Source organism: Dermacentor andersoni, chromosome 7 (assembly GCF_023375885.2).
Source record: "Dermacentor andersoni chromosome 7, qqDerAnde1_hic_scaffold, whole genome shotgun sequence".
NCBI lineage: Eukaryota > Metazoa > Arthropoda > Arachnida > Ixodida > Ixodidae > Dermacentor > Dermacentor andersoni.
This window is the reverse complement of record NC_092820.1, coordinates 15,749,711-15,762,466: the sequence shown is the minus strand read 5'-3', so window position 1 is coordinate 15,762,466 and position 12,756 is coordinate 15,749,711. Positions and strand designations below refer to the sequence as shown.

The 12,756-nt window shown below is 44.4% G+C and overlaps 1 protein-coding gene across 1 annotated transcript in view; it reads right to left on the bottom strand.

Annotated features, from left to right (window-relative positions):
* Window positions 1–12,756, bottom strand: part of LOC126535548 (uncharacterized) — a 101,664-nt gene that overhangs the window by 71,203 nt on the left and 17,705 nt on the right. The window contains exon 4 of the mRNA XM_055073157.1: window positions 9,938–10,163. Within this exon, the coding sequence (XP_054929132.1) occupies window positions 9,938–10,163 (226 nt within the window). The remainder of the gene's footprint in view (window positions 1–9,937; window positions 10,164–12,756) is intronic.

Genomic DNA, 12,756 nt, shown 5'->3' with positions numbered 1-12,756 from the left:
CATTATTCAGAGGATGATTTCCGATGTGGTATATGAAGGAAAATTTGATCCTGCTTGAGTGAATATGCGTAAATGTTGTTTTGCTATAGTTTATTTCCATGTCCCATGTTAAACACCACTCGTCTAATGCCTGTAAGCATCTATTTAGATTAATTTGGTCATCTTCGCAACCTATTGGCGAATAAATCAAACAATCATCAGCAAAAAGTTTCATTTTAACAGGCGGTTCGACTAGTGCACCGATATCATTAACAAACAACAAAAAAAGTATTGGTCCCAAAACGGAACCTTGGGGAACCCCAGAGTACACACGCAATGGATTTGAAATGCAATCCTCAATCCTTACGGACTGTTGACGCATAGATAAATAGGCCTCTATCCATTGTATTACCTCTTTACCTATTCCTATTTTATCGAGCTTAAAAAGTAATTTACGGTGAGAAACCTTATCGAAAGCTTTCCTAAAATCAACGCTTATTACGTCTGTTTGTAGGTGTGCATCCATGTTCAGGTAGAAATCATGGAGTGTTTCTGTTAACTGTGTCACCGTAGAAAGACCGCTCCTAAATCCATGCTGAATTGTGGAAAGTAACTCGTTAGTGTCAAGAAAACTAATAATATGCTTTGCAATAACGTGTTCTAGAGCCTTGCAGCAAACTGACGTCAGGGATATGGGTCGGTAATTGTTTACTTGCATACGGTTGCCACCTTTAAAAACAGGGATTACTATTGCATTGCGCCAGTCTTGTGGAAGTGAACGAGTTTCAATTGACTTCGCATATATTATCTCTAAGTAAAAGGAAACCCATTCGGCGTATCGTTTCAAAAATTCAGTTGGTAGACCATCCGGTCCGCTTGCCTTCTTCGCGTCTACTTCAAGAAGCAATTGTAAAACACCTTCACGGCTGACAATAACTGATTCCATTGCGGTCCTCATGTCGCCGTTCATGTATTCGCCTATCTTATCACCTTTGTCTGTCGTATAAACAGATTGAAAGAAGCGATTGAAAGCATCAGCTAAGTCTTCAACTCGTGTCAGGACTTTCCCTTCATGTTCGATCTGTTCAACTTTTTCCTTTCTTTCACTGAAGTAACGCCAAAATTTGTGTGGTGAACTTTTAAGAAAGTTGGCAAGCGTGTGATCAAAGAACTGTTTTTTCGATTTCACAAGAGCTTCTTTCATCTCAATTTTTATAGCTGCAACTTCCATCGCTCTCACTTTCTGTTTTCGTAGTCTTTTAATTTTCCGTTTCATATGGATAATGCTGCGTGTTATCCAGGGGTTTCGTTTGCGCGTTTTCTTAATACGAGTTGGAACGAAGTGCTCGACGCAAGCTATGATGCTACTTTTAAATCTTTGCCACAGTTGTTCCACAGACTCGCTCTTCGATGCCTGCTCGAAGTAACTAAACTGTAATTCTAAAAAATCTATGATGGCGGTGTCATCTGCATTTTTAAAGTCTTTTACTTTTACCGGTAGAAACGGTCTCCCTATACTGCCCACATTGGTCTGTATGTCTAAAGACAAGATTTTATGGTCTGATATGCCCTCCAATATATCTAACGTATAATCTATTATGTTGTGCGATAGGAAAACAAGATCCAATAATGACTTTGACTTTTCTGTAACTCTAGTTGGTTCTTGAACAATTTGTTCGAAGCCATGACAAAATTTTATTTCCAAGAGCTTTTCCGAGCTAGCTGTTTCTGTCTCGCCGGGCGATAAACTTTGCCAAATAATGTGCGGCAAATTAAAGTCCCCAGCCATTATCAGCCTCGTGTTCCTGTTAACATGGTCAACCAAGAATTCGCTTAGCAGTTCCAGAAACGCTGGCGAAGACGCAGGTGGTCTGTATACTACGCCAATGAGGTACGTTCTGTTTTCGAATGTAAGCTTACACCATACACTTTCGGGAACATTAGATTCAATCGTGGAAGCATGGACGGAATTTTTAACTATGATGGCAGCACCACCGCCTCGTGAATCTCTGTCCCACCTAAAGAATTTGTACCCGGAAGGAACAATGCAATCACTGCGTATTCCGTCACGCAGCCATGTTTCTGTAAGTAGTATTACATGGGGACTATGCGCCAGTAGAATATATTCTAGTTCTGTGACTTTATTAACGATGCTACGGGCATTTTGCACAAGAATTCGTAGCTATGAGTGGGGCGGTTTTCTTGAACTGCTGGCAGAACTATCCGAGTCAAAGGATTCATGCCGGTCATGCGCACTTGCTGTTGGAGTTGTTACGTCTTTATCGATCTTGTCACTCCGGCTTTTATACAGACGCCGTTCATTTTTCTCTTGATCCCAAACAAACATGCGTCCATTTATCTTTAGTTTATCATACACGAGTGATACCCGTGCCCCCTTAGCTCGGTCCGGCGCACTACTTTCCCATAATTTCTTTCTGAGAAATTTTTGTGCGCGTCATGAGCCAATAAAGGAAGAAAGAAAAAAGAAAAAGCAGAAAATCAGAAGAAAACAAGAAGACACAAGAAGTCGACGGCAGAAATAAAGAAAAACGAAGACAGAAAATAAGAGTGGGTGAATAAAAAGAATACAATATGAGAGCAGAAGAAGCGCAAAAGTGCACGCGCAGCTACGTGGCCAATGGAAAAAGGGACCCGTAGCGGAAGACAGACGCCCAGCTACGCTCTGGGACGAAGGCGGGGAGAAGGGGCTGGAGGCCGAAAAGGACGGGTGGATCGGGGAGACGGCGGTAACCCAGTGGATGCAGTTCATCAACTGCCGCGGCCACGACCCGCGAGCTGAATGGACCTCCCACCGGAAGCCGCAGCTACAGGCTGGCGGCGCCGCTTCCCGGATTCCCTGCGGCTACGATCCGCAGCTTGCGAAGTTGACCGGGCGATCCAGGCGCCTAAGTCACTCCACGCTTCTGACCCCCTGATCAGGCCAACCGTGGACCGAACGTCGGACACAGCGACATCGAGTCTACGACGCATCGGCGGGCCCAACGACGTGTCGTCGGAAGCAGCGACTACGAGATGATGTGGCCACGTCGATAGACTTTATGTAAATATATTCAACTTCATAATACGTCGTGTGCGAGAACTTAAAACAATATTTTAATTTAACTAGCTTTGTATATAGTTGGTCGTTTGTTAGGGCTTTGCCATTGGGTTGGCAAAGCGTGCTCTCTAGATATATGTATTTTTCTTATGCTCATGGCTCATAAAGACTTTTCCTAACTCAAATGTTCCTTGCGTCGCGTTTACCACCCTGAGACGGTGACAGTTCTCCAAAGGCAAATATTTTAAACTCCTCTTCCCCCTACACCTGTAACTGCAGCTTTTCGGATAGGTTGCGATGGATGAAGGTTCGCTGACTGCCACCATCGAGTGTAGAAGTGTCTGACAAGTGTACGTTCATGTGTACCCTCTGTTCAAGATCGCGCTGTCTGTAGGAGAAAGTGCTGCTCTCCAGTGCACATCAAGTTATCTACCGTGCCTAATGAGGACTTCAACACCGTGGCTTGCTCAATCACCGGTGAAGATACATCCCCTTCATCAATGATGCGGTGTCCCCTAAAGTCAGGGTCGCACATTGTCGTTAAGTGTCTGCCCATGCAATGCGCACACCTGAGCCACTTAGCTTTACGGAATTCTCTGGCCGCGTGCCTACTTTGTTGTGCACCGGAAACACCGATTGTCACTCTTCAGCACCTCTCTTATCCGCCACAGACATCTTTGCGTTGCAGTGGCCGGTGATGGCCGTTCGAATTGCAAAATAGACATCCTGTGCTGTCCTTGATCGTGGTGTGCAGTGCCACTGCAGTAGGCATGTTCGCCGCTTTAGTGTTGCTGTTGCGCTTTTCCTTTACCATTTCGGTACTGTTGTCTCTCGGAGCTTCGGCCCGCTGTATGATCTCCCGCGTCGCAACCTCTTTTCTCAAAAAACGCAGGAGCTCCTCCAGCTCACTTCCCTCGCTCATAGCCTCGTTTTTTTCGTTGGTATTCGAGAGGAAGGTCGGCAGGCACCGCTTTCTTTATTGCGGTCATTAACAAAGTTTCATAAGTGCCAACACTCACGCCTAAAGAAGTGAGGCTGCGTACACCTGTCTGTACTTCGTCGACGAGGCTGCGCAGTTGACCGAGATTCCGTAAGTCACACACTGGCTTGATGTTAAGTAGGCGTGACATGTGGTCTTCCATAATTACTTCCTTTCTGCCGAACCTCTCCTTTAATAGCGAGAGAGTAACATTGTAGTTGTCTTCCGACAAGTCCTGCTACCGCAGCCGCCGCTTTCCCTTTGAAGTAGCTGTTGAGGTACTTGAATTTGTCTATGTTTGAGAGGTTCTGGTAAGCGTTGATAGTCGACTCAAACTGACTCCAGAACCCTTGCCACTCTCGAATCTCTCCGTTGAATTAGCTGATTTCGAGCTTTGGGAGCTTTACGGTGGGGCGTATTTGCGAATTGTTTGCGCCAGTTTCTTTTTTATCTGAGGAGTTTGGTTTGCGATCTGATGAAGCATTTGTGTAGCTGAAGTCGCGTAGGATGCGTTGAACCTTTGTTTTCGCCACACTGATCTTTTCTGTGTACATTTCGGAGCATGCAACTTCCTCTTCGAAAGCTTCTTCAACGCCTTTTTCTATGTCCCAATCTAGCTCTCTCAGTGAGTCCTTTTTAAGAGAAAGAAGATTTATCCTTTCTTCCAGCTCACCGATTGATGCGCTGCCGTCTATGGTGGATACTTCGTTGAGCAGCTTGGGTGTAGATGTTTACACCATGGCCCTTCTTCGCTTGATTCTGTCGATATCCATCTTTTGACGTTCTAATTCCCGGGTTTCGGCCCCAAGATGTTGTGGAATAAGAGACGGAGAACTTTGAACTTATGGAAAAATGACAGACGTCCGTGCGCTTCCAGCGCATCAAAAAGACCCCTTTATTTTTGACTACAAGGTATGGGAAAGGGGAGAGAGTAGAGAGAAAAGGAAAGCCATAATACACCGTGCCAAACAGGCATCCTTGCACCCCGCATGTGCAAGAACCCGCTCCAAACCTGGAAGGCGCCACCGCACCGCCGGTCGCTGTTCGCAGATCGCGTCCGCCAGTAATGCACACAGTTTGAAGAGTATCGAGGGTCCGGCGCCTCTGGGGGGGAGTCCTCCTTGCTACATCGGCGGTGGCCCCCAGCGCGGGGGGGGGGGGGGGGGGCTTCGGCTCCAGAATGGAGGAAATACAACAGGGTGCACGTTAACGAACCCCAGGTGGTCAAGTTAATCCGGTGTCCCTTACTACGGCGCAGTTCATAATCATATCATGATTTTGGCACGTGACGCTAGGAATGTTATCTATCTTTTTTACTATTTCGCGTTTTTGCAGCACGGTATGCGATTTATGTTCCATATACCAAAAGACGTCAACTCCTTTATTTACAACATGTACAGAGTACAATGTTGAAGGCCGCCCTAGCAAGAAAGCTGTAATTGTACAGCTTGACGAGGCCAGGTGGCCATCACCAAGCAACCACAGTGTACATAACGTAGAAAAAGAAGGCGGGGAAATACTAAATTTGCGTAGAACAAATTAGCATATGAGATATTCCTGGTAGATATGCCGCTTCCCTGCACATAAATGAATATACGTACATGTACATATTACCCTTACATTCCGTCACATAAATATGAAAAATGTTTTTTTTCCTTATTGGCCAAATCGCAAATAAAACAAGTAATGGCATGTTCATGTAATGTAACATAGCTATAATAAATATACAGCCTAAACTCACTGGACAAAAGGCTGAGACAGCTGCGCATGCGAGCACTGTCCAGATACGGCGTCTTGACATTAACTTGAGGTTGGCACATATTCCTCTTTAGTGGAATGTGCTCTGAATATTTCATTATGACCATCATCATTATCAGCTCACTTATAAGTCCACTGCAGGAGGAAGGTGATCTACAATTGTCCCTATTATTGCGCTTTCAAACTTGGCCTCAAAATTCCCCAATTTAATCACTCCACCTGCTTTTCTGCCGTCCTCTACTGCGCTTCCCTTTCCTTGGAACCAATGCCGCAAAGGGGCCCTCCATTCATCTACCCTACGCTTTACATGGCCTGCTCACCTCCATTTTCTTCTCTTAATGTCAGCTAGAATATCGGCTATCCGTGATTGCTCTCTGATCCACGCCGCTCACTTCCTGCCTCAATGGTAAGCCAACATTTTCATTTCATCGCTTTTTGCGCGGTCTTTTACTTGTTCACCAGCTTCTTTGTTAATATCCAAGTCTTTGTCTCAAAAGTTAGCACCGGTAAAATGCAATTATTTTACACTTTTGAGTGACAGTGGTAACCTCTCACTCAGGACTTCGTAATGACTGCCGCATGCATTCGATCCATTTTTATTCAGCTGTCAATTTTCGTCTCATGATGAGGGTTTCGTGTGAGTAGTTAACCTCAATACAAATACAAATACAAATACCTTTATTTCAACATCAGGGATGTTGAAATAAAGGTTGTGCACCCAAGAAGCCTATGACTGGCTTGACAGAGGGGAGCACCCCCGTAGGTAAAAACCGGCAGCAACAGAACACGGAGAGAAGAATAAAAAAAAGACCACAGTGCATAGGTAAACATCACATTCAATAAAATTAGTGAACATCCTCTTGTATTAACAAATAAATGAAGGTGGGAGAATTAACACGAAAAGCTCAGGAACACTAAAGAATACAAAACGAAGAATAACAATAAGAAAAGAAAAAGGGAGAAAGGAGGCGCAAACTTGCAGTAAAAACAAAAAGCAAAAAGAAAACCGTATCGTTAGGTCCTCAGTGCTTATTGCGCCGATTAAGAAGAGTTGGAATTATATGTCGGAGCATTTCACGACCATAATTAGTACGAAAAGATGGCACATACCAGACGTCGTTGTTACGTGTTGGGTAGTAATTAGATTTGGGTAGTAATTAGCTTTGGGTAGTAATTAATTAGAAGAATGCGTCATGATTTTTCCGTTTTCTTTCATGTCGTTTACATAAGCGAACTCCTGCACACTCTAGAGGCTGACTGGTGATCCTAAACTCATATTCCCTTGCCAGGTCACTCAACGTTATCATTGTCTTCTGCATATTAATCTTCAGCCCCACTCTCTCACTTTCTCATCTAAGGCCCTCAATCAATTGTACTAATTCGTTCCTTGTGTTTCTCAACAGGCAAATGTCATCTGCAACCCGCAGGTTGCTGAGATATTCGCCGTTGATCCTCTCTCCTAAGCATTCTCAGTTTGAATACTTCTTCTAAGCATGCAGTGAATAGCGTAGGAGAGATTATGTCTCATTGCCTGACCCTTTTCCTGATAGGCACCTTTCTACTTTCTGGTTAAGAACCAAGGTAGCGCTGGAATCTATAGATATTTCCCCAAGATATTCACGTATGCCTCCTGTACCCCTTGATTACGTACTGCCTTCTTGACTGCTCTTATTTCAACTGAATGAAGTGCATTTTCCTAGTCTATGAAAGCCACATAGAGTGGTTGATTGTCCTTAGCAGATTTCTTAAATATCTGATTGATTGCATGGATGTGATCCATCGTAGAATACTCTTTCCTGAATCCACCATGTTTCTCGGTTGATGAAAGTCAGGTGTTGCCCTGATTATATCGAAAATTATTATGGCGAAAATTTTTTCGATACTGAAAGCGAGCTAAAGGACCTATTATTATTCAATTTTTTACAGTTTCTCTTGTCATGAATTTGTATAAGTTTGGGATTATTCCATCTCTCTCGTACACTTGAAGTCGTGACACACTGTGTAGGAAGTGCTTCAAAATTTTCAAAAATAATATCTCCTCCTTTTTTGATGAAATCTTCTGTTATTCTACTTTTACTTAGCTTTAATCTCTGCCACTGGAAAGTTGTAAAAAATGACATTGTGTTTCCTAGTGTCTGCTCAGTAATCGAAAAGTCTCCTTTGCATAATATCTCAGGAAGCTTTCATGCACAACTAAGAAGACACCAGGCCTACCAACCCGGCCTACCCTTCATTTTGTGAAATGTTCAGAAGCCACATCAATGCGCAGGTCAATGCAAGAACTCCGGGAGATGAGCGAAAGATGTTTTTTCTTATATCGATTGCATGGTTAAAAAAATTTTGTTAATTGTTACGGAGTCACTGTATTCCTTACAGATGCTGCCGAGCCTAGCCAAGCTTGTGTGGCGGTAGACGAAAAAAAACAAACAAGACTAACTAAATGATTAAAGCTTTTCTAAAGTGAATCACAAGGTAAAATAATGCTTTCAGCACACGCGTAGTGGCGAGAAAGTCATTGGCGAGTGCGGATGGTGCGAATATTGTCGGCTCAGAGAACATAAGCTTATCCTTTCAACTAACACGCAGAATCATTCAACAGTCATTGTAGCTCGTGTGGATGTGAGGCGTTTTTTCACGAAATAGACGTTCTGAAGAAAAGCATTTGACAGCAAACTTTTGTTTAGAGAAAAAAAATACAGGGTTATGGGGCAAGGAAAGCCACTATACGAATGGTACCAACCACGCTTTTATAGTCGGGAATGCAACACTTGTGCTATATGTTGCCAAGTTTTCTCAGTTATTACGAATGTATTTTAATTTGTTTTCTTGTGCTTCCAGCAAGTTATGCTTGTAATTTGTTAACGGGAGAGCATAATTTGAAAGAATAGATACTTTCTGCCATGTGTTGCCCTGTTACTTTTAGGATGGGACATTAATTACGTGTTCCGCTATATATATATATATATATATATATATATATATATATATATATATATATATATATACACACTTGTTTATATACGTATATATAGGTAAGTGTTTAGGTTTATGTATGTGTTGCTGAGAACCCTTCTAATACTATTAGCGGACTTGTCACGGAGCCGCTTTTCTCCGCTGCTCTTCTGTCTGAAATAGACGAAATAGAACTGATTGGCGTTCATAGCACAAGTATATATGTATATATATATATATATATATATATATATATATATATATATATATATATAAAGCAAGGCTTCTTAAAGAGCCTTCCATCATGCTTTCGGGTAAAGAGATGTAATATCTTTCTGAACGTTCACTACAATTCGGCACTCATGCATGCTCGCGTGAGTCTAGAACCAGGTGAGTCTGTTGGATAACGAGTGTAGTAAATTTCATTACATGTCCGCTGTTTATTTTGAGATGTATATGTATCAAGTGAGTTACTTACAAGTTTCAGTTGTGAGTGGGAGCTCGAGCCGTCTTTTATTTTGACCTCGTTGACTTTGTGTGCTGTTCATATTCATTATGGGCAAAAGTAGCGACAGCTGCTACTCAGCAATACAGCCGACGACCAGCACGACCACACGACGCGCCAAGCCGCACAGAGGTAAAAGGTAAAGCTTCACATTAAAGAAAAAATTGGAGGACGCTTAAGCTTCGCCTTCAAGAGTGGAACGCGACAGCGTTCCCGTCGACCCGCTAAGGGGTGTAAGACAATGGGCTACGGTGCAGCGACTACGTGCCCCGCATCGGACGCGGTGAGCGTCGAGCAATGCAGCGTTCGGCGCGAAAATGAAATGTGCGCCTGAGCAAGCGACGCACGCCTGAGCCTTAGAAACAGCTCGTTTCTAAGGCAACACCGCGTTCACTAAAGGCGCTTTTGTACCGCTTTGAAGCATCGAACTCGTGGCTCAGTGGTAACGTCTCCATCTCGCCCTCCGGAGACCCTCGTCCGATTCCCACCCAGCCCATCTTGCAAGTTGTTTTTTATTCATGAAGTGCCTGCTGGGATTTATCGCTCACGGCCAACGCCGCCGATGCCGACACCGACGACACCGGCTTTTCTGCGACACGAGCTCCTTAACGCTGTCGCGTTAAAAGGTAAGAAGCAGGCCAGGCAAGTGCCATACCTGCCCACATTTCACGCAGAAGGGAGCGAAGTGTTCGTGCTCTAGTCTCACCTGCGGCGTCTCGTGGGGCGGCAGGTCTCCTGGTATGTCGGCTCCTCCGCAATGGCAGTCGGGAAGGCGGCACTTGCGCGCCTCGCAGCGGCCGGCCGTCTCCAGCGGCGTTGGCGTTGCGTACAGATTGCGCGGCCTCGTCGGCGGCGGCGCTGGCGTCGTAGGCACCGGCGGGCGAGTCGCCGGACGGCTGAAGCCCTTTGGCGGCGCTCGACGGGTCACCGGCCTGCGTGTGTGTGTGGTTTTCAAGCGAATCGTGCTCGAGGCACGTTTCCTTCTCGCCATTGGACACATGGGTGTCGAACTGTTTCCTAAGCATAAATAAAGTAACAATTGGTGCAGATACGCTGTTCGCAGAAGTATCAGTTCTACTAGAGCCTTTGGTGTGGCCGTATGCCAGAAATCCGGCAGTCTGGCCAAATTTTTTTAATATCTGAATCTGAATCTGTGCTCAAGGTAACTTCCCAAGATTCTAACCTAAAGTAGAAGCGCATTAGGTTTGCAATGCTAAAGAATTACGATGCAATTTCCCAATCATTGAAGAGTTGCAGTATGCTAAGCTTGGTCAAGGTACGAGCAGCTTGTTGGCGTCTTTCTGCTCATATTTTGCTGCGTACTTCCACAACGAACGGGAAGTCATCACGCTGGTATGGGAGCACTGTGTTGATCGCACAGCACGGCTTTCATCAGTAGAACACATTAAATAGCGAAAAGCGCGTGGACGCTTTAGGTTGTGAAAGGGATAACAACCCTGAGGTTGATATTACAGCAGCCAGCTTGAAGTGCCTCAAGGTCATCAAGGTAGAAGCGAAACGCGCACCAAGGGCTTGAGAACAGAAATAAGCAGGCGCTAATACCCGTATATTCATGGGCTTTCCCATCGCCAAAAAAAGTTGCCGCCATGTTGATGCTTGAACTGCTAAGAACAAGCTACACGTTATTTGTCCAGCTCTTCAGAAACGCATGCGCAGGAACGGGAAGACATAACAAGCTCCAGTGACGCGGCAAAAGCTTCGTTGCTTGTGCATGTAATCTTGTGTACCTCATTTTCTTTTTATGTGGACATAAATACATCGTGCAGACAGGCCTGCGCCTAAACATTAGACTCAGAGAGCACGACAGCTCCCTAGAAGGGTAACCATATTGGCATCTTGCCATACACTGGCGACAATACGGATGTAAACCCTTTCTATGCGACATATTAGCCTTCTTTCGGCATGACATAGGACAACTAGGGAGGTTCTAGAGGCTTTCTACATTAAAAAAAAAAAAACGGTTCTACGTGTGTCAGCCAGCCTTCGAATACCTTCATCATCATCATCATCATCATCATCAGCCTAATTTATGTCCCCTGCAGGACGAAGGCCTCTCCTCACGATCTTCAATTACTCCTGTCCTGCGCCAGCCGATTCCAACCAGCACCCACAAATTTCATAATTTCGTCGCACCACCTAGTCTTCTGTCGTCCTCTACGGCGCTTCCCTTCTCTTGGTACCCATTCTGTCACCCTAATCGTCCAACGGTTATCTACTCTACGAATTACATGACCTGCCCAGTGCGATTATTTTATCTTCATGTCAAATAGAATGTCGTCTATACACGTTTGCTCTCCGATCCAAACCACCCTCTTTCTGTCTCTTAAAGTTCTGCCTAGCATTCTTCGTTCCATCGTTCTTTGCGCAGTCCTTAACTTGTTCTCAAGCTTTGTCAGTCTCCAAGTCTCTGCCCCATATGTAATTAACGGTAAAATGCACTGATTGTGTACCTTCCTTTTCAATGATAATGGTAAGCTTCCAGTCAGGAGCTCACGATGTCTGCCGCATGCGATCCAACCCATTTTTATTCTTCTGTGAATTTCCTTCTCATGGTCAGGTTTCCCTGTGATTAGTTGACCTAGGTAAACATACTCAATCACAGACTCTAGAGGCTGACTGACGATCCTGAATTCTTGTTCCCTTGCCCGGTTATTCATCAAAAACTTAAAGCTTTCATCCTCTGCTGGCATTGACAACATCAACGCTAAGATACTGCAGAACACCAAAGATACATGTTCATCTCTGTTGTGCTTGTTATTCACTCAGTCACTCCTCACAGGCCAACTGCCCAAAGATTGGAAACAAGGGAAGGTCGTTCCAGTCCACAAATCAGGTAACAAGAACTCGCCTCTAAATTCCCGTCCCATTTCTCTAACTAGTATTCCCTGCGAAATCATGGAACACGTCATCTATACTCACATCATGGCATTTCTCCACTCGAATAAGTTTTTCAATCCTGTCCAGCACGGGTTTCGCCGTGGTTACTCCTGCGAGACTCAGCTTGCCGCTTTCTTACACGATCTGCACTCTAAGCTTGACTGTAATCTTCAGTCTGACGTAATATTTTTAGATTTTGCTAAAGCCTTTGATAAAGTGCCCCATAAACGCCTTCTTATAAAGCTTTCCCGCTTAAATTTTGACCTAATATACTGAAGTGGATCGAAGAATTCTTGACTAAACGTTCACAATTCGTCACCATTAATAATAGGAATTCTAAGTCAGTCTCTGTAACATCAGGCGTCCCGCAGGGATCCGTGCTCGGTCCGCTACTTTTCCTAATATACATAAATGATTTACCATTAAACGTAACATCTAGCATACGTATGTTCGCGGACGACTGTGTGATATATCGTGCTATTACTTCCACCGCTGACCAATCTTCTCTGCAACGTGATCTTAATGCTGTCCAGGACTGGTGTAACGAGTGGCTAATGGAACTTAACCCGCGTAAATGTAAATGTTTGTCAATTCACCGTCGCCGTAATTCTCTCGTATTTCCTTACG